General features: G+C 40.5%; 1 protein-coding gene across 3 annotated transcripts in view; it reads right to left on the bottom strand.

Annotated features, from left to right (window-relative positions):
• The window catches only part of TANC1 (tetratricopeptide repeat, ankyrin repeat and coiled-coil containing 1), a 70,224-nt gene that overhangs the window by 31,371 nt on the left and 14,125 nt on the right, over positions 1–24,728 (bottom strand). For 2 of the 3 annotated variants that reach the window (XM_042827219.1, XM_042827221.1), the window contains exons 2-4: positions 18,191–18,265; positions 9,044–9,247; positions 937–1,038 (exon numbers count right to left, since the gene is read on the bottom strand). In XM_042827219.1, coding sequence (XP_042683153.1) covers positions 937–1,038; positions 9,044–9,247; positions 18,191–18,251 — 367 coding nt within the window. In that variant the 5' untranslated portion in view covers positions 18,252–18,265. The remainder of the gene's footprint in view (positions 1–936; positions 1,039–9,043; positions 9,248–18,190; positions 18,266–24,728) is intronic. The other variant, XM_042827220.1, reaches the window with a different exon arrangement.

Raw genomic sequence — 24,728 nt, 5'->3', positions numbered from 1 at the left:
TGGCTATTAGCATTCTGTTTTTCTGGGAATGCAATTCTGTCAAGAGGAAGATTATTACAAGATGGTCAGCTTTAGGTAAGGGAGATGAGGACTACAAGCACTAACACCGCTACGAAGATGGAAGCGTGACAAGGACCAGGCCAACTATAGCATATCACATAGGGCAGAGGGGAAACAATTAGAGTGAATTCTATTTTCACTATTACTTATTAAAGATAACAGGCTTTTTTAAAAACAACAACAACAATAAAATAAACACTTGCTTCCCTTAAAATTGAGGGAAAAGAAAAAATAAACAAAGATTACTCATCTGGAACCTGATGATCACACAATTAATTTAATAAGGTCTTAAAACTTAAAAAAATAAAAGTAACATTAAACACATGAAATCCATGATATGGTGCATACACTCATATACCAAATCATGGGTCATTCTGCTTTGACCATGCCATTCATTGTCAAAGCTACATTCTACTACGGGCCTGCCAAATGTAACGAGCCTAAAGCACCAAGAGCACCCACTGGCTCTAGAGGTAGCTTTTACCAGCTTTGTCAACACAGAATTCTGCTGTTACAGCCTCTTCTTACTTAGGAAGCTTTCACAACATTTCTAACATGCTGAACTCTATGCAGTGCAGAGCTATACCTGTGGAATCAATTTACACTGAAAATGAATTCATGAAGAATCTAGTAAACCCTTGGCATACACAGTAATAAACAACAGTTGGTATCACTTTGCCTGCAGTATGTGCACATCTCCAAAAATTGAAGCAGTTACGAAGATGGTGTGAACGTAATGAAAAGCATCTCATCCTTACTACAAGAACATGGCATCTGCCAAACACTCTTACAAATAAAGAATCAAATTTCAGCATTATTACTTTTTATCACTTTCTTAGAAGCGAATGGATAAAATATCACTGAACAGATTCTTACCATTTTGACTGAGTTCTTCTTGCTCTGATTGTTTTCTCAGCAGTAGAATTGCCTCACCTGGCACTCTAGGACTTTCCACATACTTGGCCTTCCTGATTGGACCTGTAAAGGAAAATAGCTGAATGTATCTAATTTTTTCCAGATGTACCACACATTTCAAATGTAAAGTGTCTCTCCTCGGAGACACAAATAATGTAGAGGAACTAGTTCTTAGACACACAGCTGCTACTGTAAGAACTCAAGAGCTGTTGCAGTTTCAGGCTTGTGAGAAATAAATGCTCTACTTGTGCTTTTTGGAATGTAAACCAGTCCTCAGGCTTTCCTATATATGTAAAGAGGGATTTTTTTTTTATGTTCAAACTTGTACAACTTCCAGCAGGCCTCCTTTTTACAGAGCTTTCATTTTCCAGTACAACAGGAAGATAATTTTGTTATTAGCAGCTCTAGAACTAAAAGAAAAATGCTACAAGTAGTTCACAGAATCACAGCATCATAAAATAGCCTGGGTTGGAAGGGCCCTGCCAGCCCCACCCTGCCATGGGCTGGCTGCCCCAGGCCCATCCACGTCCTTTGCTACCTGCAGGGATGGGGCACCCACACTGGCCTGGGCAGCAAAACCAGGACCTCATCACCCTCTGAATAAAGAACTCCTCCTAATATCTAACCTAAATCTCCCCTCCTTTAGTTTAAAACCACGTAAAAAGTTGTGCTCCCTCCTGATTATAAACTTCCCCCCAGGACTGGAAAGCTGCAGTGAGGTCTCCCCAGAACCTTCTCCAGGCCACACGAGCCCAGCTCTCAGCCTGCCTTCAGAGCAGAGATGCTCCAGCTCTCTGAGCACCCTGCTGGCCCTCCTCTCCATAGCCCCACATCCTTCTTCTGCTGGCGGCCCCAGGCCTGGAGGCAGTTCCCCCAGGGAAGAGGTGGACAATTCCCTCCCACTCCCCGCTGCCACCGCCCTGCTGGGCTGCTCTCAGTGAGTTCTTTTCCCCGTCTGTTCACATGGCTGGCATTGCCCTGACCCAGGCGCAATACCGCACACTTGGCTTTGTTGAACCTTACTCAGTTCACACACTCTTCAAGCCAGGGCTGTGCAGATGAGATCCTTTCCTTTTGTTGCATCAACTGCAACACTCAGCTTGGAGCCATCCGCAAACTTGCTGAGGGTGAACTTGATTCCACTGACTGTACCACTGATGGAGATCACAGAATCATGGAATCAACAAGGTTGGAAAAGACCTAGTTAAATACTGATTCCAAGACAGACCCCTGGGGGATGCCACTCATCATGAGCCTCCAAATGGACACAGAGTCACTGACTACATCTGGCTGGGACCATCCAACCAATTCCTTCTCCAATGAAGAGTCCACCATTTGAATCCATCTCTCTCCAGTGTAGAGATAAGAACGTGGTGTGGGACCATATGAAAGATTTTGCAGAAGTCCAAGTAAAAGACATCGGTTGCCCATCCTTTGTCTGCTGATGTCAGCACTCCACCACAGAAGGCCATGTGAGCACTCAGTCACTAACTGCCCTTGCACAAGCCGTGCTGGCTGTTTTGGATCACCAGCTCACCTCGTGTGTGCCTTAACAAAGCCTGCAACATCAGCACACTACATAACTCAAACTCAAGAGGCTTTATATTATTCGATAGTTTATCCAAATATTGATGCATGTTCTGATTTTAAGGAAAGGTGAAAGTTAGTTCAAAAACCAAATTAAAGAGTGGCTAGTAATGGTATTTGCTTTCATGAAAACATTGCATTTCTAGTTCATGAACACGTTAAGTTCAAACATGCCAACTTTTAGTATTAAAGAGTTGTATAATCACAAACATACTTTTTCAAAAAAGAAGCTGATTCACTTAATTTTGCAGCTTTTGCTTTGGTTTCAGGCTGTTTATGAACCCATTCCTTGCTAAATGTGGTTTAGCAGCAGCTGCAGGAAACGTTAACTGCAGAACAGTGTTTCTTGTCAGCCAAGTCTAACTGAAAGGGAATGATGCTGCCCTCTAAAGGCTTTCCAGACAAAGTATACTGGTACAACTGGATCAACATTTGCACAACAAACACAATGTAGAAATTCTGATCTTACAGGCAGATCAGCTGCTACACATTAATGCAAATTATGCCACTGAGCTGAAATACCACCATATATATATAAACACATACATCTACATCCTGAAAAAATATGCCAACAGAATTTTGTAACAATAAAAACAATAACAACACTGAGAGAGTTTTGGAAAAGCATACACCAGCAATCTTGCAAAATTACCCTATGCAAAATCAAGTTATTTAAACTGAATGGCAACTGGGAATATCATCATTCATGATACTGAAAACCGAAGGTACTAAACCCAAATTCCTGTCTTAAAGTTTAAGATAAGACACTGGAACTATTGCAATTTTTTGTAAAGTGTCTAATAGAGCCACTTGAACTTCTCAAGGTTTTGGTGAGCTTGAGGTACTGATTCATCCAGAAGAAACAAAATATTGCCAAGAAGTCCCTAGAACACAGTAAATTACTAGACTTGGCAAAATACAAAAATTGAGGACTTTCAGGAAATTTCCCCAGCTTTAGCAATAGATAATGTTTTTTTCCCTCATTTATATACAAGTTTTGGTTATACTATAGAGCTAAAATCTCAGGTTCTCACTGTCATGCATGATCATCGTAAGAGTAGGAAAGAAAGTTTCCTCACTTGAAAATATACCTGACATTCTGATTTTAATACCATTAGGCCACAGCAATGACAAGGCTCCAGAGAAAATTATTCTACAGGTAGCATCCCACTTTTTCATCTTGTGTGTTTCTATATTAGTCCTTTTCCAAAAAATTGTAATAATAATAAATAGTCTCAAAAGTGAAAGCACAGACTCTCTCATGTTTCATGATGACTGTTTCCTGTCCAACTTCCACAGAATCTTGGACTTACAGTTACACGATCACATACTGTGTTTTTTTACTTCTATTCTTTTAAACAAGGAACCTCCAAGTTTAATTTTGTCAAATTCAAATGGGAGAAGCTTCATTCTGAAGTGCTACATAACATTACATATCGTAAGAGAAGAAAAGGAAATCATAAAGGCAGCAATATTTTAAGGGATATATTAATCTTCCTGAAGTCTGCTGGAAGGGCACTGTGACAAGACAGAAACAATCCAGACTTCTAGAGGGTGTCAAGGTTATGTGTACTTTATATATGAATTAGATGGATCTACCAAGGATGATGCACAACAGCTCTTCCAGCACAGGCTTGGGATGTGATAACCAAAGGCAGCCTTGGTTGTACTGAACATCAATCACATAGTGGGTTACAAGAATGACAGGAGCGAGGAAAGCAAATCGCAGACTACAAAGCCTGAACTTCAAGAGAGCTGCCTCAAGCTTATTCAAGCAATTCAGGGTTGAAAGAGCTCAGGATATTGGTAGGTCTTTAATAACAGTCTCCACCAAGCACAAAACCAGTCCACCCTGATACTGCAACAAACAGGACTTTGGCTTTGCTCACAACTCTGCTTCCGTACAAAAAGGAGCTGGTAACAGGAGAAAGGGAGGAACTCAGAAATACTGTTGGGCATGTAGGGACAATGTTATGAAAGCCAAAGTCCACTCAAAGGTAAAACTGGAAAAAGAAGCTGATAGCAAGAGCTCCTACTGCTACTGGAGAACCACCAAAACAGTTATGGACTGGAGCATTTCCCTGCCAAGCACTGGAACTTGTTATTCAGGCAGGCTGTGTAGTCTCATCATTCAAAGTTCTCAAGATCAGGCTAGGTAATGCCCTCAGCTGACCCTACTTTGTGAGAATGCTGTGGGTACCTTGTCAAAGGCCCTAGTGAAGTCCAGATAAATGACATCAGTGGCTCTTCCCTTGTCCACTGATTGCAGAGGCAACATCATAAAAGGCTACTGGGTTGGTCAAGCACGATTCGCCCTTGATGAAGACATGCTGGTTCTCCTGTATCAGCTCCCTGCGTTCCATGTGCATTAGCGTAGCTTCCAGGAGGATCTGCTCCATGACCTTTCCTGACACAGATGTGAGACTGACTGACTTACTGTGACTTACTGATCCCTTTCCCAGACAGAGATCTCATGCTGAAAAATTCTTCCTTATCCTGCTTTTTTCTGCTCCTTTTTCCACCTCATCAACTCTTTCATTAAGGAAGCTTTTGACTCCAACAAACAAGTAGCTTTAATTCTGCCAGTATTTTTTGGCTCTTTAGTATGTTAAGATATCGTTTCTCCCTTCCCTCCTTTTATAGTTACAGTTGAGGATTGAACCAGATCCAGAAGCACTGGTACTCTTCCAAGCTCTTCAAACAAAAAGCTTCCCCACCTCCTATGCAAATAATTAAAACACAGTGTCACTCACAGTAGGTTGTGCAAACAGGATTGTAGAGCCTTCTGCGTTCCAGTTCAGAAGCTCAGCTTATTCTCCTGTGGTTTTGCCTGTCCATGGATAATGAAGTTCTAGGAGCTGAACTACTTGCAGACTGGCTGGCAAAAAGGCAGTTATTACCATGCATGCACTGCAGCCAAGGTACCTCTGTCAGTTGTGCACATTTATCAACACACCCATCTATAATGAACCAATGTCCTAACACATGAGGAATAATTTCAGACAGATCAGTTCAGGCTCAATCCTGAATTCCTACCTAGAGTGGTAGTGCATAAAAGAAAGGGAAAGAAAAGTGCCTTGCCAGTGATCACAACAGCAGTTTCAAAAAGACATTAAAGCCAAGTCCAGGGAATCCCCAGACTAGCAGTTTCCAAATCTGTTCTGAACAGATGCATCTAAACTTGCTAAATATTAATGCCTCCAAACTGAAGAGCTGATAATTACATTATTCATGGAACAGATATGTCTATGATGGCACAAAATCCTCTTAGTCTAAAGGGACAGAACAAAACCAACATACTACCCACAGCACACGTGCAGCTAATACTTTCTGGCAAAAGCATTCTATTGCCTGAATCTGGAGTCAAGAACTACCTGAAGGTATACAACATTCAAAGGGAAACTCATTTCAAGTGTAACCTATTTCCAACTATTGCATATTAGATAACTAAAAGAAAATGGAAACAATCTAGAAGGTAAAATAACCCTTCAGAATTAGCAAATGTGCACCTGATTAAGGATAATATGCCTGACAGCAATGAGGAAATATTTCTTTTAATGTAACTTAAAATCATACCTTACACTGTTCCCGTTGGGATATGAATGCTACTTGAACGCCGTTTTACAAGCTGTTTTCTGTTTTTCTGTGTTGTTTTTTTGTTTGCCCTCCCACTCCCCCACTACATGGTGTAGTACATTTCCAACATTTACTAACATGTTCAAAATATCTGCAATACCATCTGCTTAACGGGACACAGTTAAAGAACTTGCTTTCTTCCAAACACTATCTATGAACGTGCAACTCTCTGTAAAGGTAGGAAATGAAGTTTAAAACATACCTCCAACATTAACTGAATCACTTTTGGTGGAGCAGAAATGCTGTTTTTTTCAGCAAAAATAACCAGATTGTGAGTGGATGAAGCAACTATGCAAGGAAAAGTTTTGCCCATATCCACCTCAAAATGCTGCTACATTTGAAGAAGTGACAAGAGATAGTAAAGCTTTCTGCTCAGGCAGCAGAGAAAACAACCAAAGAAAAATAATTAAAAAACATCCCTCCAAAGTCACAGATTAACACTTGGAAATATGCAGAAACAGCAAGGAAAGGAGAAACAGTAAAAGCAAACTGTTAATTTCCATTGCAGTGTTATTCTACACAGTATTTTAAAATAATTTAATCAGGAAAAAAAATATTTTTCCACTGATGACATAAGCATAATTAAGTACTCATTTTTAACAACAAACAGAGATGCAGGACAAGACAAAAGGATACATTTGCTAGAAAAGTAGAAATGTTCTCAGTATGCAGCCCTCAAAAACACATTTATAAGAGCAAGTAACTATTGGTGAACTATAGCTTCTATTTTTGAATGTATAACTCTGAAACTTATTGCTAGAGAAACATGACTGATTTTAATTTATTAACCAAAATTCGGTAGGTAATGGGCTCAATAAAGACCTGGGAAAAATTCTTAATTAAAAAACAGATAGTATTTAGTGATACACTCTTCAATTGTTATCTCTGAATACATGGAATATTGCTTCAGTCTAGCTGATACTAAACAGAATTTCAGCTCAAAGAAGTAAGTTACACAAATGTATCATGTTATATACATAAGACCATCAGCACACCTGGGTTATGAGATGAATTACAACTACAGAAAGAAACTAAGGCAGAACAATATTTCAATGGACAATTTTCTTCCTTTGGTTTACTGCCTTGGATATTGTCAGAGATGTTCAGAAGTATTAACAATATTGTGAAATTTACCTCACTGAGTAGTAGTTTCATTAGAACAGCTTCATTACATCTGAACTTCAGGATGCTTCTTTAACTCTCCTTGCAATCCTTGCTGCTTTCATCCATAATATCATGAATAAAACCTCAAGATACTGTTCATGGCACAGAATTGCAAGGGTTGGAAGCGACAGCTAGAGATCATGGAGTCCAATCCTGCTAAAGCAGCCTCCCTGCACTAAATCACACAAGCAGGCATCCAGATGGGACTTGAATATCTTCAGATATGCCACAGTCTCTCTGGGCAACCTGCTCCACTGCTCCGTCACTCTCACAGAAAAGTTCTTAATATGCTGCTGAACAGAGTGCTTTGCAATTAGTACAGCTAGCGTCCTTGCTTTTTATTACTTATGGATGCTAGCCTGATCATTTGTATCAAATCATTTTCCATCAGCTTCCATTTGTTGAAACTCAAAGGAATAGCCCAGAATGTCTCTACTGGGTAGGTATCTAGGTAGGCATTCATCCAAAACAACGGCACAGAAATGCCAATGTATTCAAAACGCTTCATAGGGAATCTTCTCTATCTTCTGTGTATGTTTTATTTTTTGGTCTGTTGATCACAGTGGAATGATTCTGAAGGTGTGAATATGGCTTCCCTTTTGAAATGTAGGGACTGTTACGCGTTTTCTGCGAGAGAAACAGCAGTCTCTACTACACTTATAAAAGCGTGTCACTAAAGGAAACTGAGCTGCAATGTTGGCTAGATATCATCTCAAATGCAGTTCAGTCTTCCCAACAGCAACAGAACAAGGAGTTAGATCCCAAGGTTCACTTAAGTCTTTGGCAAAAAAAGCCACCATGTTTCCCTCTACATTAAAACATGAAGTCCTACTTTCTGTGCCACAGATTTTTGCCTGGACTGTAAATACTGACAGTCAAAATAAGAACACTTGTATTTGCTATCCTCTCCTATTTCTTTAAATTTTCTTTAATTTCCTGTAAGATGGTTGTTCATCAAGGCCTTTCTCAGTGCCACCCAAAAACCACTTTTGCCAGTCCTCTTCTTACACTTCGTAAGCTTTACAACAAAGAATTTCAAAACTGCTGAGTGTTTGCACAATAATATGGACAATTTCACCTGACACTCATGCTTTGACCTGAATCAAGTCAACTGATGTTAGAGTGTTGGAATGATTTATATGTGCAGAATGCTGATAAAAGGGAAGCAGATGGAGTACCTTATTTAGTAAGGCATACACATAAGCACATGGTCACTACTAAGAACAGACTGAAAATCACTTCAACAGCAATATATCTATTAATATTTCATACTCATAGACACAAAATAAATTAGCTGTAAAACATAAGCAACACTCTGAAGCAAGTATTCCCTTAAAACAATAATCAGTAACAATACTGTTAATGACATGTACAATTTTGCAGCTGATTTTTCTACTAACTGAAATATTAACCATAAAGTATCAGTTTTAAGCATATTCAAACATTTAAAAAATCTGCTATAAAAATTAGAATAATTATTTGCTATTTGAAATAATATAGTCCAATTAACCACCAATTATCTTCTTTACATGAGAACATGCAAAAAAGCTTTCACTTCTCATTTTTTTATTGAAAAAGATCACGTAATATATAAAATGTTAAAAAGTGTTACTTTTACTTTAAGTCATAAATTGAGTCAAAATACTACAAAGGTTTTAGTTGCACATTAATTTCATTTTACCTGGGGACTTTTTGTTTGATCGTGACTGCATCAAGTAAGACTGGCGTGGCAGCAGAGGTGAAGATGGCAAAGACATTGAGACTCCTTTAGCCAAGTTCATCCTGTAAACATCCCCCAGGATGTGCTGATTGCCAGTGGGAAGATCTGCACTGTGGCCGGATGCTGCAACGCTCTGCAAAGCATTCTCTGGGCAGGAGTCTCCTGCTAAAAATAAAATGTTAACACCCATGATGTGATACAACAAGATACAGATATTTAACACAGAAAAACACCTAGTTGCCATCAACAAGTCAGCATGATCCCTCTCTTCTCACTGTGTACCTGCCACTACAGAATCCAAACAGGAAATTCGCTGGAAAATTTAAATGCACAACTGAGATTTTATTTCACTGTAATAAAGACAGCAAGCGGGAAGAAAAACTTCACTTTAAACAAAATTGCAGCTTTCCAGATTTCATCCTCAGAGGCAAAACTACACTTCTTACAAAGACAAAAGGATATCTACTGCTGAAAGACTTATCAGGATCAGTGTGATACCCTGAAATTCAGCGCCCATCTGAAAGTGCACTGCGTGCTGAAGTAGTTAGAAGTTTAGTCTGGTGACTCCATACACACAGATGGAAGTGTCTGACAAGGAAGCACTCGCGCAAAACCGCTCTAGGCTTAGCCTAGTCATCGTTCTGTTCCAAAACAGAGAAGTCCAGTTAAATGCAATTTAACAGTAAAATGCTTTATTTTCTATTAGGAACAAACCAAGTATTGGTTCACAACACTAAGTAGCAGATCAAAATAGGCAAATGCGCAGGAAGGAGATCTATCCTACCGGTGCAAGAAATGCAGCATTGGAACAGTCAAAAATATGTTTTCAAAACAGAAGAAAATACATGCTTACAAGAATGAAAGACAGCAGAAACACATGCAGAAAGTGCTGAGTTCCTCCTTGTCACATGACAGAAATAGCTGAAAAGCAAAAGATTGGCATCTAACTACAGCTGTTTTTCTTACTATCCCAAGTAGGGTACTGCTCAATAATTTACACAAAACTGAATCAGTGTGAAACGTAAAACAAAACTGATAGAGAGAGGAAAGAAAATACTCGGAATATTTTTCACAGAGATCCACACAGCGACAAGCAGCACGGCTGAAGTACGGGAACCCAAAGCAGAACTAGAAGAAAAACAGAACAACAGAGAAAGCAGAAGTGACTGCTTTTGAAATATGGTTTCCTTATTATGGTTTATTATCTTACAGTAAGGAAACATTTCAGATCAATGTGCCTCCCTAAGATCTGCCTTTCTTGTTCACTGCTGTCATTTGCTTGCTGCCTTCAATTCTGAAGAGCTGCTCTTCTGCCATGACGCCCCACAGGCAGCTCAGCCTGCTCACAGGGAACGCCTGCACTGAAGGCAAAAACAAACAATTCCTTTGCTAAAAGTAAAAACGTTTGTGTCTATTCAGTCACCACTCTCTTTTGCAGAAGTCTGCACAAAGCCAAATGGGCGCGAAGTTTAAAACCTAGCTGCATATTTCCAAGGGTGCACGTACTTCAGATGACATTTTCCCTAGACATACTATTTTTCTCACAAGAGCCATACATGACAGCTACGTACACGCATTTGTGAGATAAACGACCCTGAAGAATGCTATGCCAGAGTCAAACATTTCTTGACTTTCATAAGTGTGAAACTTACTCTTTTATATCTCTGAAATCAACTTAACCACCACCTTCCAAAAGTTCTCCTCTTTCTTCAAATAAAAGTCATAGTAACAGGCACTGATTTAAATAAACAGCTCCAGCTTAAGTCAGGACAGAAATTAAAATACTTAATGAACTTTGTATTAATTATCAAATCACATTACAACTATTACAGGAGTACAGCTATTGGTTTTAAATCCTGGGAACAAGAAAAGTGGCTTCAGTATTTCAACAAAGTGCTGTAGTATTCCCATCTCAAAAACAACAACAAGCACTGTTCAAGTATATAATTAGAATAAAAAACCTGAACATTTTAGAGAACAGAACTACACACATTTTGACATTCAAAAAAAACCTCATACCTGAGTCACTACGTTCTCATTTACTTTTGATAGAAGCCAAAAGGCTAAGGATCTTTTCCTCTGTTCTTTCCAAAACTAAACTGACAGTAGCTGTTTTTAAACATGGCTGGGTTGGAAGGGACCCCTCAGCCCAGCCCTGCTTTGGGCTGGCTGCCCCCCAGCTCTGGCTGCCCAGCGCCCATCCATGGCCTGGGGCACCTCCAGGGACGGGGCAGCTCAGCTCCATGCAGTGCCACCGCCTCCCCCCTCTGTTTGTTGAACCACACTGAAAAACGATTACGATGTTCATTCTGGTTTCTGGACATGAAGAAAAAGCACGGAAGCAGCACAGTAATGCAAGTAACCACAATGAGAAAACAGTGTTATTAAGAATTTCTAATTGGATATGCTGCTGAGGCAGCGATTTGGAATTTCTGTAAGTATTCCAGCTGGAATGCTACTGAGACAGCACAAGAAACAGGAGACCAAAGACCAAAATGACTTCCTCCCCCTTCAGGGTTAGCAAGTCCACCCACGACTCCCCTGTACTATGAAGCAGCAAACTGTTGCTAACTCACTGTTTTCTCAATAAACTGCGTGGACTTTAATTTGTCCTTCTCGACTGTACATGAAATGATACATTACGGAAAAGCCCTGCAAAACCAAGGGCTACAAAAGCCCTGAATACACTGCTGTGGCATATCTTCAATCACTAAATTGAGATGATTTGATTATGGCAATAACTTTGAAGATGTTTTACAATCTATTCATGTCTCACCATTTTTTTTCTTTTCTACTTTTTTTTTTCCTGCTGATTGCATTTCCCTGACACTGCAGAGGTACTGTGGGGACAGGTACACAGATCATGACTCAGATTCTAGAGCAATGTGATTAAAACAAGCAAACAAACATCCAGAACACGCTTCACTGAAATACTCCTTTTCAATTATTTTTCTAATTTTAAACTTGCTTTCACTTGTTGTCATTCTTATATATGCTATTACAGCACAAGCCCTGAGAAAGCCCAATCATACTGGTCTCAAGCTCTGAGGACATCATTTCCTCTGTGAGGTTGGAACATTTTTAAACACTAACTGCTGCAGCAGAAAAAAATGGCAGGATGGCAGGTTCTAATTAAAATCTGGTTGGGATACTATAGAACTGCAGAGGACAGCCATCAAACATGAGCCATTCCAAGAAAGCAGAAGCTGCTCCTCCAATGCCTTTCTAAAAGCTGTTAGCTACAGGCAATGGAAATCAAATCACAGTTTAGTTGCACCTTGGGATGCAACTGAAAGGCATCATCAGATTAATAACGTATTGTTTTCTTGTTTTCGTTTGCTTGCTTGTTTTTTAAGATGCAAATAGATACAAGGAAGGCAGACTAACGGAATGATTTGGTATTTTAAGGATATAAGGATCTACTTCTTGAATTTTAAATTAAACTAATCCTTCTTTTGAACAGAGAGGATAACTAAAATGAAACCTTTCCAGTATTTATGTCAGTATGAGACATAATAAAGTATATTCTTCATTCACTACAAGTTTCTTAGAAATCAAAGAACCTCAACTACTTTACCAGATTATGTACAAACTACAGTATGGTGTTCATGCCAGAAATCAGGTAATTTTGTCATGAAAAAAAAAGGATCTCTATCTTCAAAATAGAAAACTTACCCAACCAAAATGCAGGTTCCCTACGTCTGAATATTGGCAGCAACTGCACAGCAGACAGTATTCCACTGACATCACTCAATGTCTACTTCTGAGGTGGGTGATTTTGTATTTGTTCCCTTAATTTACCTGCCTAAGTGAAACAGAAGACTCTTAGCTCACTTCAAAACGCATTTCTGATTAAGAAATGCTGCTATAATAAAAGGAGTCTGTTTATGGATGTTTTTTTAAAAAAAAGCTCTGCAGGATTTTGTTGCTTAAAAAGCTTCCTAGCAAGCACGCCAGGATGTACAGAGCACCAATAGCACTTTTCAAACAAACAAGGACTGTAACTGCCCAGATCTGATTAAGCCTAACTTTGGTGTAAACTGGACAGCAAAGAAGCAAAGAACAAACTTTGCTACGCGACTGCTAAGAACTTCAAGTTATTGTAGCAAATTCTAAGCATGAAATCAGAAGCTGATAAAAACCCGAGTACCACAGCTAACTTCTGTCAGCAAAAGAAAATATTAACAGAACTGCTGCAGAGGTGCACGCCTAGCAAGGTCACTGCTGTCCTACGTCAACAATCCTCAGGGTTCAATAAGCAGTTAAGACAATAGAGAAATCAGTGTTCTCTACATAAGAGGTCACTCCCAGCATTAAACCTGATGGCTGCCTCAAACTCAACCTGTTTGCACACGCTTTGTCTGCAAACTGCCCTGGCATTTGCTGGAATAGAGAAATCATTACATCTGTCTAACTCTAGTGTTTCGGTGTTAAAAACAGCGAGGGTTGTTGAACAGCAGAAAAGGCTGCAGTCTCCATCCTTAGAGATTATCAAAATATGACCTGGCCCTGTACTAGAGTGATTCCACAATAACTTCTGCATATACACTCACCACAAACTCTCTAAAGCTGTTTGAAGCCTCTTCAGCATGGCAAGCCGAAAACATGAGCTTAAAAGGCATAACTTCTTTGCTGTTTTAGAAGAAGTATAACGCTCTGAGTTGAGACAGAATTAAGCAAAGTTAACAGGGGGAGTGTGCAAAAGATCAACACTACTGCTGGGTGACTTTCTTAGCTGCTTTACACACGGCTCTCAATGCACTCAAGGCCTCATGACAACTCTGTGAAAACCAGCTCCAAGGGAGAGCAGGAGTAACAAACTGTACCAGTGTACGTGTCTGTGCAGCACTGCGTAACACGGCCTCTGCAAACAGAAATACCCCACACACAAACACAAGTTATTCCTGACAGTATTAACAACTTCTACTCTGGCAAAATAGCTGGTGGGGCACACTGAAGCCTAACAAACGATAAAGGAAAGTGAAGACTTTACAGACACAATCAGAAGGAAATAGCTGTGGGGAAAAAGGGCATTATAGCTGTATGGCATCAGGAATACAATCCAGCACTTCTGAGAATAATGTACTGCTATGTCTAAGAAAACGAAAAACAAGGATTACCAAACCCATCATTTTTGATGTTTTAAGGAACCATTTCCCTCTGTGTTCCATTCCCATCCTACTTTTCAATAGAATTGATGAGCAGCAGTGGACAGAACTCTCACCTGAAAGTGTAAACAGCGCTTTATTTTGACTGTGCAACACTGACAGTTGCTCTTTAAGGCATTTGTGCCTTTCAAAATGAAAACACCTGCATGTGCATACACAGCTGATTCAATACAATGAGAAAAGAATCTAGAACAGAGGGCACCAAGGGACTGAGTCTTTGCACTATGGACAAGGTAACCACACACACAGTTCAGGAGTTGAAGAAAAACTCATAGGAAGTGAAGCAGTTCATTGGTGATCTTTCTGGGATACGAATAGGCTTCCGTCATGTAAAATGATTCCATTAAAGAAAATCAATATTTAATTCTCTTGCTCTTGAGAATGAGGTATGGACTGGCCAAAAAACAGGAGAAACTAGCCTGGAAGGGGAAGCAAATTCATTACAGCCTAAGTAACTGGGCAGAAGTGAAGAGCCTCAAGTGAGAAACAAAGCAAGTAGAAATTAGAATAAAAGTTCAAAGAACCAAATGGACAACCTTTGTCAGTTGTGCTTGTACTTGGGTTTATCTGCCCACTTTCTGACAGTTAAATCTGAAATCTGGATTACTTTTTCTGCACACAAAATACATTTTCCTGTAGTGATAACTTTTTTTTTTTTTTTAAGATGCTTTAAAGAAAAAAAAAGTGACGAGCAGAAATTACTGGGGTCACTGAAGAAATTTCTATTTATGTGCTTCAAGGAGAGGATTGGTTTCCTTTTTCCCTTCTAAATGTATGCAGGATTTATTACTGGAATTAGCTCCTGGTAAAAAGCAGTCACCACAAAATACTCACTGCTCAGCAAAACAAAAAAAAAAAAAAAAGGAGTTTCAATTTTTAACTAACCATCAGCAGCCACAGAACATGGGCAAAGCAACACAGAACAATCAAAAACAGTTCCATGTTTTAAGCATGGAACAAAGCCTCTTCTGTTGCAAAATATTTTTAGAGTAACAAGCAAAAGTCACACTGAAACTTAAAAGTATTCCAGTAAAAGTTCAATGCTCCAGCTAGTGGTAGGTGCTTAACCTGGCAGAAAGTCCCTTTGCACTTAAAATTTAAAGCCTAACATCATAGAGAGTCCAGACAGAAAATGTCATTTGAATATACATACTTGGTTTTAAAACGCAAACTTGTTTTATTCAAGGATCTCAATCCTTTGATTGGCTAAGAGGTTATCTGAAGCTCTCATTGCTCTGAGCTTAGTTACAAGCGTATCAGTCAGATGCCAATGTTTAATGAGACAATGCGTGAAAAGTGGTGACCAAAAAAACCATTCCAACTAAACAAGTTACATACAGGCAAGTAATTTTCATAGAATCATAGGGTGGTTTGGGTTGGAAGGACCTCTAAGATCATCTCGTTCCAACCCCCTGCTACAGGACGGAACACCTCCCTATAGACCAGGCTGCTCACAGCCCCATCCAGCCTGGCCTCGAGTGCTTCCAGGGAGGGAACATCCACAGCCTCACTGGGCAGCCTGTTCTGCGTCTCACCATTCTCACAGTGAAGAATTTCTTCCTAATATCTAGTCTAAATCTACCCTCTTCCAGTTTAAAACCATTTCCCTTTGTCCTGTCACTACCCACCCTTACAAGAAGTCCCTCCCCACCTTTCCTGTAGGCCCTTAAGGTACTGGAAGGCCGCTGTAAGGTCTCCTTTGAGCTTTCTGCAGGCTGAGGAGCCCCAGCTCAGCTGTTGGAGCCCCTGCTCCAACAGCTCCACGTCCTTCTTGTGTTGGATGCTCCACAACTGGACGCAGTGCTCCAGGTGGGGTCTCGTGAGAGCAGAGCAGAGGGGCAGAATCACCTCCCTCGCCCTGCTGCTCACGTTCCTCTCGATGCAGCCCACAGTAAGTTGGCTTTCCGGGCTGCAGGGGAACATTGCCAGCTCATGTTGAATCTTTCATCAACTGACACACCAAATCTTTCTCCTCAGGGCTGCTTTCAAGCCCTTTTTTTGCCCAACCTATACCTGCGCTTGGGATAGCCCCAACCCAGGTACAGGACTTTGCACTTGGCCTTGCTGAACCTCATGAGGTTGGCAAGGACCCACCTCTCCAGCCTGTCCAGGTCCATCTGGATGGCATCCCTTCCTTCCAGCGTGTTGACTGCACCACTCAGCGTGGTGTCGTCTGCCAACGTGGCACTTGATCCCACTGTCCATGTCACCTACAAAGATGTTCAATAACACCAGACCTTGCACCAATCCCTGAGGAATGCCACTCATCACCGGTCTCCACTGGAACACTGAGCCACTGACTGCAACTCTCTGAGCACAGCCATTCAGCCAATTCCTTATCCATTGAGTGGTCCATCCATCAAATTCATTTTTATTCTAATCTGATGACCATGTCATGTGGAACTAATGATTAAATAACTAATGATTAAATAGAGACTTTAATAAAAGATTATGCCTTCTTGCATAGGAGCTTCACTTTGATTTTAAAGGAGCAACTTAGTTGCCATTAGCAAAAAAAACCAACTCACATCAGTAAATGTAAACACTATAATTCAAAGTTCTAGCAGCAGAAAGAAAAATATGAATGGCAGAATATTATACAAGCAATCACAACTCAGCAAGAGTTACATGCCTTTGAAAGCCATTTTATTTTTCAATAAAAATACCAACCACAATCCATTTCCTAATTGTAAATGAGCATATGTAAAAACAGGAATAAATCTCAAATTCACAATTTTCCTGCAACTCATTTAGTATAAAACGTCAATAAGGAGATTACATATATTCAGAAAATAACTAAATGTACACCAGGACATAGCACAGCATAACACAGAAATAACACTATATCATATTTAAGTCAAAGATATTTCAGGTGTGGATACCAGAATTTCCTTTTAGAAGGAAAAACAAAGGAAACGTGGTCTCAAAGGAGTAACGTAGCAAAATCTGATCTACAGCAGAACTGAATAAAATCTGAGAAAAAATTATTGATAATAGAACCTTTTTGTTACCCCAATTAAAAAATCTGAATATGAAGACAATCACTAATCATTGGGTGCATATCAGCACATAAGTATTTCCATACCTTTTATTTCATCGTACAGAAATCATAAGCACTAATCCCATTCTTATTTCTCCAGATTTTCAGCTTTTGCAGCACTGCAGCACTACATTCTAAACATCAGCTTTTTGTTGATACAACACTTTTTCAGCACTATACGGAAGTCCAACAAAGACTTTAAAATGGAAAACAGAAAAATCCCAACTACTTACCACATTAAATTCTACTGAAATTAATCAAGTTTTCATGTGTGCTATGTGCTACATTTGATGTTAAACTTCTGATGGGATTTTAGTGCAGGAGGAATGCTGTGAACTAAGCACAATGCTTCCATTATTCATGTTCCTTCAGGCCTGATACTGGGTCAACAGAATGACAATGCTCATGTTACTAAAAAGCCAACTGAAATAATGGAGCATGTTCTGCAGAAATGTAACACACAAGATTTTCTCTTAAGTTGAAATCTATTATGAGTATTTTATATCTAATGATCTTTTGCTTAATAGGAAAAATACAGATTCCCACAATGCAGGCAGTTGCCAACTTTGGACAGCTGAAGCAAACAAACAAAACTGCTCAAAACACAATGTATAAGACCCACAAGAAATAGTAACCCAAATCTCTCTCTGAACCATCCATCCATCCTGCACTCAGTACTTCTATGGTAAGAATGAAGAGCAAGGTGCTCCAATCTGCCCTTCTCCCTAGTAGCAACTCAGGAACAAATGCACTGGGTGCGCACTCCCAGGCAGCTTTAAGCCTCCTCCTCACACAGATGAGTGCTCTGCATGTAATCATTCCTGTCCGAGCAGAGGGCCAGCAGCACAGGTGAACCTACCACGGGGAATATGAGTCATCCTTTGTAATGAATATTCATACCTGATTCTTTTTTGCTCCCTTTTCCACCCTCTCGGCTCTTCTTTAAAACTGCCTTTAACATTTTACGTGTTGCTCCTAAAGGATAACAGAAAGAAATGCAGCATCAGTATTGGCCACTCACACAAAGCCAAACACAATACAGGATGGATCAATTTAAATAAAACAGGGAGGTAACCAAATACTTTTTTCTTTTATTTTTCCCTGCAATGCAGCTTGTTTAAGCCAAGCCTCAAAGCAAAAAAAATGTTTCAATACTTGAACTAAGCAATCAAGAGTTCACTGTCTTATTAAAAAAAAAAAAAAAGTAATAATTCAGCATTCTCCACATTCCATGTGTAATTAAGGTTACAAGGCTAAACCTGTGTACATTACTGTAAGACACCCAGGCAAAAAGAGAGTAAAGTTCCAGCTCCTGTCCTGAGCTCATCAGCACAGCTGTGGGAGCTGCAGAGCAGCCCGGTCAGCTGGAGGCTCCAAACCACAGAAGCAGAGCAGGTGGTGATGTGGGATGTGGTATCACACACCATTGGTTTTTACCTACATACAACATGCTGCTAACCAACAAAGGAAGAGCCAAACAAGTTCTGTGCTACTGCAGTTCTCCTCACTGCTATAAGCAGAGGCATCTGTCCACACACTCATGTGAGCAGGTGCATCTCTCCCACTCTGCACGCAGAACTCACATTTAACCTCAAGTGAGCAGCAGCTGCAGATTTCAGAGAATTGTTAAGGAAAAGATATCCAGGTTATAAAGTGGAAGACAGTTCAGATGTTTCAGGTAACTAGCTTTGGTTACCAAGTATGGAAAGCAGAATGCAAGCAATTGCAGAGAGCAGCTCTTTCTTAAAAAGCTTTCTGGAGCACCCATGTATTTTATTTTTTTTCATTGAAAAGCTGTTGAAAACTGTCTCCGTTTAGCATAGGATACACAAGAGGAAGAAGAAAAAGTAATCAGGTGATGCTGAATGTTACAGAATACCATACAAAACGCATGAAATCAAAAGAAAATGCAAAAAATCTTCCACCCCAAAAATATGGATTCTTCAGAAAGTTCACTCAATCTAATGAAATAAAGCAGAAAAATCAGTACAAGAGTTCTTAAGCTCCTATGAACAACCTGAAGCACATCTCACTGGTGACAGGATGAGGGGAAATAGGCTCAAGTTGCCCCAGGGTAAGTTTAGGTTGGATATCAGGAAACACTTCTTAACAGAAAGGGTGGTTAAGCACTGCAATGGGCTTCCCAGGGAGGTGGTTGAGTCACCAGCCCTGGATGTGTTTAAGAACCATTTGGATGTGGTGCCCAGGGATTTAGAGAGGGTTGTTAGAGCTAGGGTAGGATGGTTGGGTTGTGGTTGGACTCAATGGTCTTGAAGGTCTTTTCCAACCTGACTGATTCTATGATTCCACCAATCAGAAAACCAGGAGGTTTCCACAGCCTACACTGTATTCAATACATTGATCCCTGAGTCAGTTCCAAATGCATACAGATGCGCACGCAAGATGCTTATTTTTCCTGCAGCAGACTAACATCTCCAACAAGCTGACAGTTACACTCCTCAGCATCACAAACTGTGAGGCACGCAGGCAGCAAACACACTTTGATGATCTGTGCCTTGGACAAGGCAACTTCTGAGGACTAATAAAGGAAAAAAGACGCTACAACAGTAGAGCAAGTTCTGTTGTACTCTCAGACCTTTAAACTTCCAGCAATAAAAAATGAACACTTGCCAAACACTCCCAGAGTAGGACCATATTTATTATTTATATACTCAGTGTGCTTGTAACACCAGTGACTCAGAATCAACCATGTCCTATAGGCAAAGGCCATGTGTCAGCACTCACCACATCTGTCTGGCAATACCGGGAAGACTGGATGAAAAACATGGTTAACAACACTTCCCTGAGCAACAGCTGATTTTTTTTTTTAATAAGAAAACAGTTCCTGAAGTTCAACCATGAGGTCATAAAAAGGAAAAACTAAAGACAATATCAAGAAACTCCCTTCCTTGCTTGCTTATGTTATTCTGGAAAAGCTAGACATAGACACAGCCCACCACACCAGGCTTCTTGGCTTTTTGTTGTTGTTGCTGTTTTTTAAACAGCAACATATTCACATTTATGGACTGGGGAAAAAAAAAAGAACCCTTACATACATAAATTAGGAAATTAGAAATTGTTCTGGTTTTGTACTAAGATCTTTCATCATGTAATCACATCCCATCCATGCAACCACTGAAATGATGCCCACAAACAAAACAGAAACTTCCACCTACAAGCACACCAATCCAGGAAAGCCACGTGCTGTACCTACAGAACGATCTGTAGAATGTGCTGCAGTGTCGGCTACTTGCACCAGGCCTCCCTGATGGCCTCACACAACCGAGTAAAGCATAGCACTGCAACAGGACAGCTGTGATACATATGTGCTACATATATCATTCCTCTCAGCCAACCAGAGCACTGTTGATATTTTCCCTGACAAACAACAGACTTCTTTCCATGTTCCTGAACAACATTTTAGAAAGGATTTTTCTATTTTAATACAAAACACTTTAAATCAATAAGTACATTTTTCTGGCTCATCTCAATTCCTTCCAGTCACTTCACACCACATGACTGCAGATGCCACTGTGCGTGTGAATCTGGAAGCACGCAGACCCCATGCTTAGCATTTGCACACTGGGCACTCATTTGTTCTGGAAACCCAGATACATAAATCTCACCTTAACACTGCAGTTTGAATGTCATAAGCTCTTTGGAACCCATTTTTATGTGCATTGGGCAGCTCTTCAAAATGAAAACTTTCTCAACTCATTATAGTAGGTCACAATCGACGGAACTATACTCAGGAGTAATGTGGCTTTTAATCTTACTGGTGGGCATTCACGGGTATATTTAAAGCATTTAGTGGAGAGCAGTGTTCAATCATAAAAATCAAGTCAGAAAGAAAATGCAGATGTAGAAGAGTGGGAAGAATAGTTAGAGTTGCAGGAGCATCCCCAGTTTGGTGTTCCCACCTCCTGTCTGGCTCTGAATCTTTAATGTTTCCTCCACAACTGTTCAGTGCTGTATGCTGTTGGCATGTTCTGTGGCACTTGGAAAATTCGTTCATTATTAAACAGAACAATTTGACATATATGAAGACCACAGAATGCCTATTTTATATCAGCTACATACTTATCACAGTATACTTTGCAACATACTAAATCACCAAGCCTTTTATTAAAAAAAAAAATACAAAACATCAAACATGTGCAGCCTTTGAGCTGATGTCTCTTTGCAATAGTCACTCTGTTCCCTCAGCACTACTTTAAAACAGAAATTACACCACAGAACCACAGCACGGTTGGGTTGGAAGGGACCCCTCAGCTCCAGCCCTGCCGTGGGCAGCTGCCCCCCAGCTCCAGCTGCCCAGGGACGGGCACCTCAGCTCCGGGCAGTACCATGGCCTCACCGCCCTCTGAGAAAGGAATGCCCTCCTCCCACCAGACCTAAATCTTCCTACTTTCAGTTTAAAACCACTCCTCCTCGTCCTATCGCTAGTGGCTTGTGCACAAAGTCCGTTTCCCTCCCGTTCATAAGCCGCCCTCGCATACTGTAAGGCTGCAGAGCAAGGCGTCCGCAGAGCCTCCTCCAGGCCGCACTGCCCGGCTCCCATCGGCCCGTCTCCACGGCAGAGGCGCCGCAGCCTCTCATCGTCATGGCGGCCCCGCTCCGGACGGGCTCCCACAGCCCCGTTTCTTCGCTCCGGGCCCCGTGCGGACGCAGCGCTCCCGAGGGCAGGGCAGAGGGGACGGACCCCCCCGCGCAGCCCCGCTGCAGTCGGCCTCGGCTGCGAGCGCGCGGCGCTGCCTCCTGGGCGGCTTTACAAACACCGAAGCCCACCGTGATCATCAACAGCTGGTGGTTTGAGAGAATAATGGCTGCAGGTGTGGAAAAGAAATCAAAAACAAAACAACAATTACAACAAAAGCGAATGGAGAGCGAAGTTTGGACTAGATTAATGATGAAAGCATACAAAAAATGAATCATCGGCGCAAACTAGGAATATAACCATGTTGACATACATGTGTATTTCTACATACTCGGCCCCTAAAAAGAAGGGAGGCCCGCAGCCTTTCTTCCATCCTACCTGACAACTGGAAAGAAGAACACTTTCAGGGCAGCTTATGAGCAAAACACTGCCAATCATTAACATAAAAATAGATGGTCTGAACACTGCAAAATATTGAGTAACAGTGAAGCTGTTTTTATTTACACTTTTCTGCACCTCCTGGAATTCCAACATAGAACTTCTAATACAAACTTCACTGTCTTGTCCTGCAAAGCTGCAACATCTTAAATTCTTGTTATATGCTACAAAAGATATAAGCACCTTGAAAACTATTAAGCTCTAACTGCTGATATCCTGTTTTAATGGTTTACGTCATAAAACTGGAAGAGCATGTTTAACCTGGCAGCACAAACTGCCTAATGTGGTTAGATATAGGTATCAAAAAATTCCCATCTAACCTTGGCAAGCTCATGACTTCTAAAATATGGCACAGAATGCAGTTCATCGTAGTACGAGGCAAGACACGATGGCATTAACATTAATACAAGTGGGCCTTGTTCAGCAGACAGACAGAACTGCTGGACCCACAGGTGCTGGAGGCTTTACAGCCACACAAGCACAGTCCATCTGCCCAGAAATTAATGTGTTGCCTCTGAGCTGCTTTTTAAACTTTCATTATTTTTAATTTGTAGACAACTGAATGTAGACTAATGAAAGAGAAATTCTGCTACACAGTATTTTACGTTTGACATAACTGTATGCCAGTATTCTTTCTTTAGAGAAGGATAATCAAAGTAGCTCTTAACAGTATTCTAGTTGAAGGGCTACAAGATAGGGCTGGTAACTCATTTCATCACTATATTAAACCACAGCAGCAAAATGTCTCCGATATTCTCCCATTTCTCCTTTTAACTAAAAAATAAGCAAAAATACTGCTTATGTATGTTTCAATCCCCTTCCACCAACTGCTTCCATCATTCCTATGCAGAACGCTCAGTACTTCAGCTCCGATTTCTTTCAATTCTCACCTATTCATAGTTATCCATGCTCACCAAGCTCATCAATTCTGATCTCAAAAAGGGTGAGAGTTCCATATTTTTGTTCATCGTGCAGTGTACACGATCTTTTCTTCTAAGGGCAATTTCACATGAAACTAAAGCTAGTTTTATATATTCTAACAGAGTCTAACTGGCATTTAGAATTCCTTCAGGCTTATAATCTAACAAAATTTTCTTTGGGTTCCTTTTGTAAAGAAACGACGCAAACCATTCACTCCATTCAAGTACTTGAAAGGAGCATATAAACAGGAGGGGGAATGACTGTTTACACAGGTTGATAAGACAAGGAAAAATGGCTTTAAACTACGACAGGGGAGGTTTAGGTTGAATATTAGAAGGAAATTTTTCCACACAGAGGGTGATGAGGCGCTGGCACAGGATGCCCAAGGAGGCTGTGGATGCCCCATCCCTGCAGGCATTCAAGGCCAGGCTGGATGTGGCTCTGGGCAGCCTGGGCTGCTGGTTGGTGACCTGCACACAGCAGGGGGTTGGAAATGGATGAGCATTGTGCTCCTTTGCAACCCAGGCCATTCTACGATTCTATGCAGATTAGCAGACCTCCCCTTTATTCTTACAGTGATGATAAGGTCTAAGAAGAAATGGAAGAACAATTAATTCTCTCACTAAAAGATGATGTCATTCTTTGTATATATTTCATATTTCTAAGCTGTTGAAAAGTAAATATGCATCTATGGAACTACTGATTTCTTGCCTTAACTCATCTTCTCTTTGACAAGTAAATGTTTCCCAAGTGTGACAGCAGATCCTAAGGGATGAATAAAACTTACCCCAAGCTGTGTAGTCCCTGCCTGGAAGTTCCAACTTCTCTGTGGTCAACGTAATATTTTCAGTATCGCAACCAGTGTTAGTTCAGTATTTGGGCATCCCCGAGACCACGTCAACACAGTTAACAACTAGGTGAATCCAACATGTTTTTCCAATAAACATACAGATCCCTTTATATAACCCACAAACCTAGGTGAGCATAAGCAAACCATTTAATGAAAGTCTAGTAGTTCTCCAATAAGGCTTCAAAGATTGCATCGCAGAGTCTGAAATGAATTATCTTTAGTGAGCTTTTATAAGGAGTCCTGAGGTGGATTTAACAGCATGTCATGAGTAACTGCAGAAAAGGCACACATTCTGAACACAAGACTCAAATTTTAATAGGTAACAAGCAACTACATGGGAAGCATGTAACTTGGATGTCCGAACTGACATTCAAAATGCAGGACTCATCATTTCATTTTCCATTTCATAGCTCCTATGCTGTGTTTTTAATAAAAGCCTGCAGAAAACTTTCAAGCGTTCTCTGTACACCACACTTTTCAAACAAGAAAAACAAAATATCTAGGTCAGAAGAAGAGTACTTTGCAAACAACACAACAACACAACAACACAACAACACAACAACACAACAACA

Source organism: Centrocercus urophasianus, unplaced genomic scaffold (genome assembly GCF_019232065.1).
Source record: "Centrocercus urophasianus isolate 14NV4802_14NV808 unplaced genomic scaffold, USGS_Curo_1.0 seq_28, whole genome shotgun sequence".
Lineage (NCBI taxonomy): Eukaryota > Metazoa > Chordata > Aves > Galliformes > Phasianidae > Centrocercus > Centrocercus urophasianus.
The sequence above is the reverse complement of the archived record's forward strand: the minus strand, read 5'-3'. Positions and strand labels throughout refer to the sequence as shown.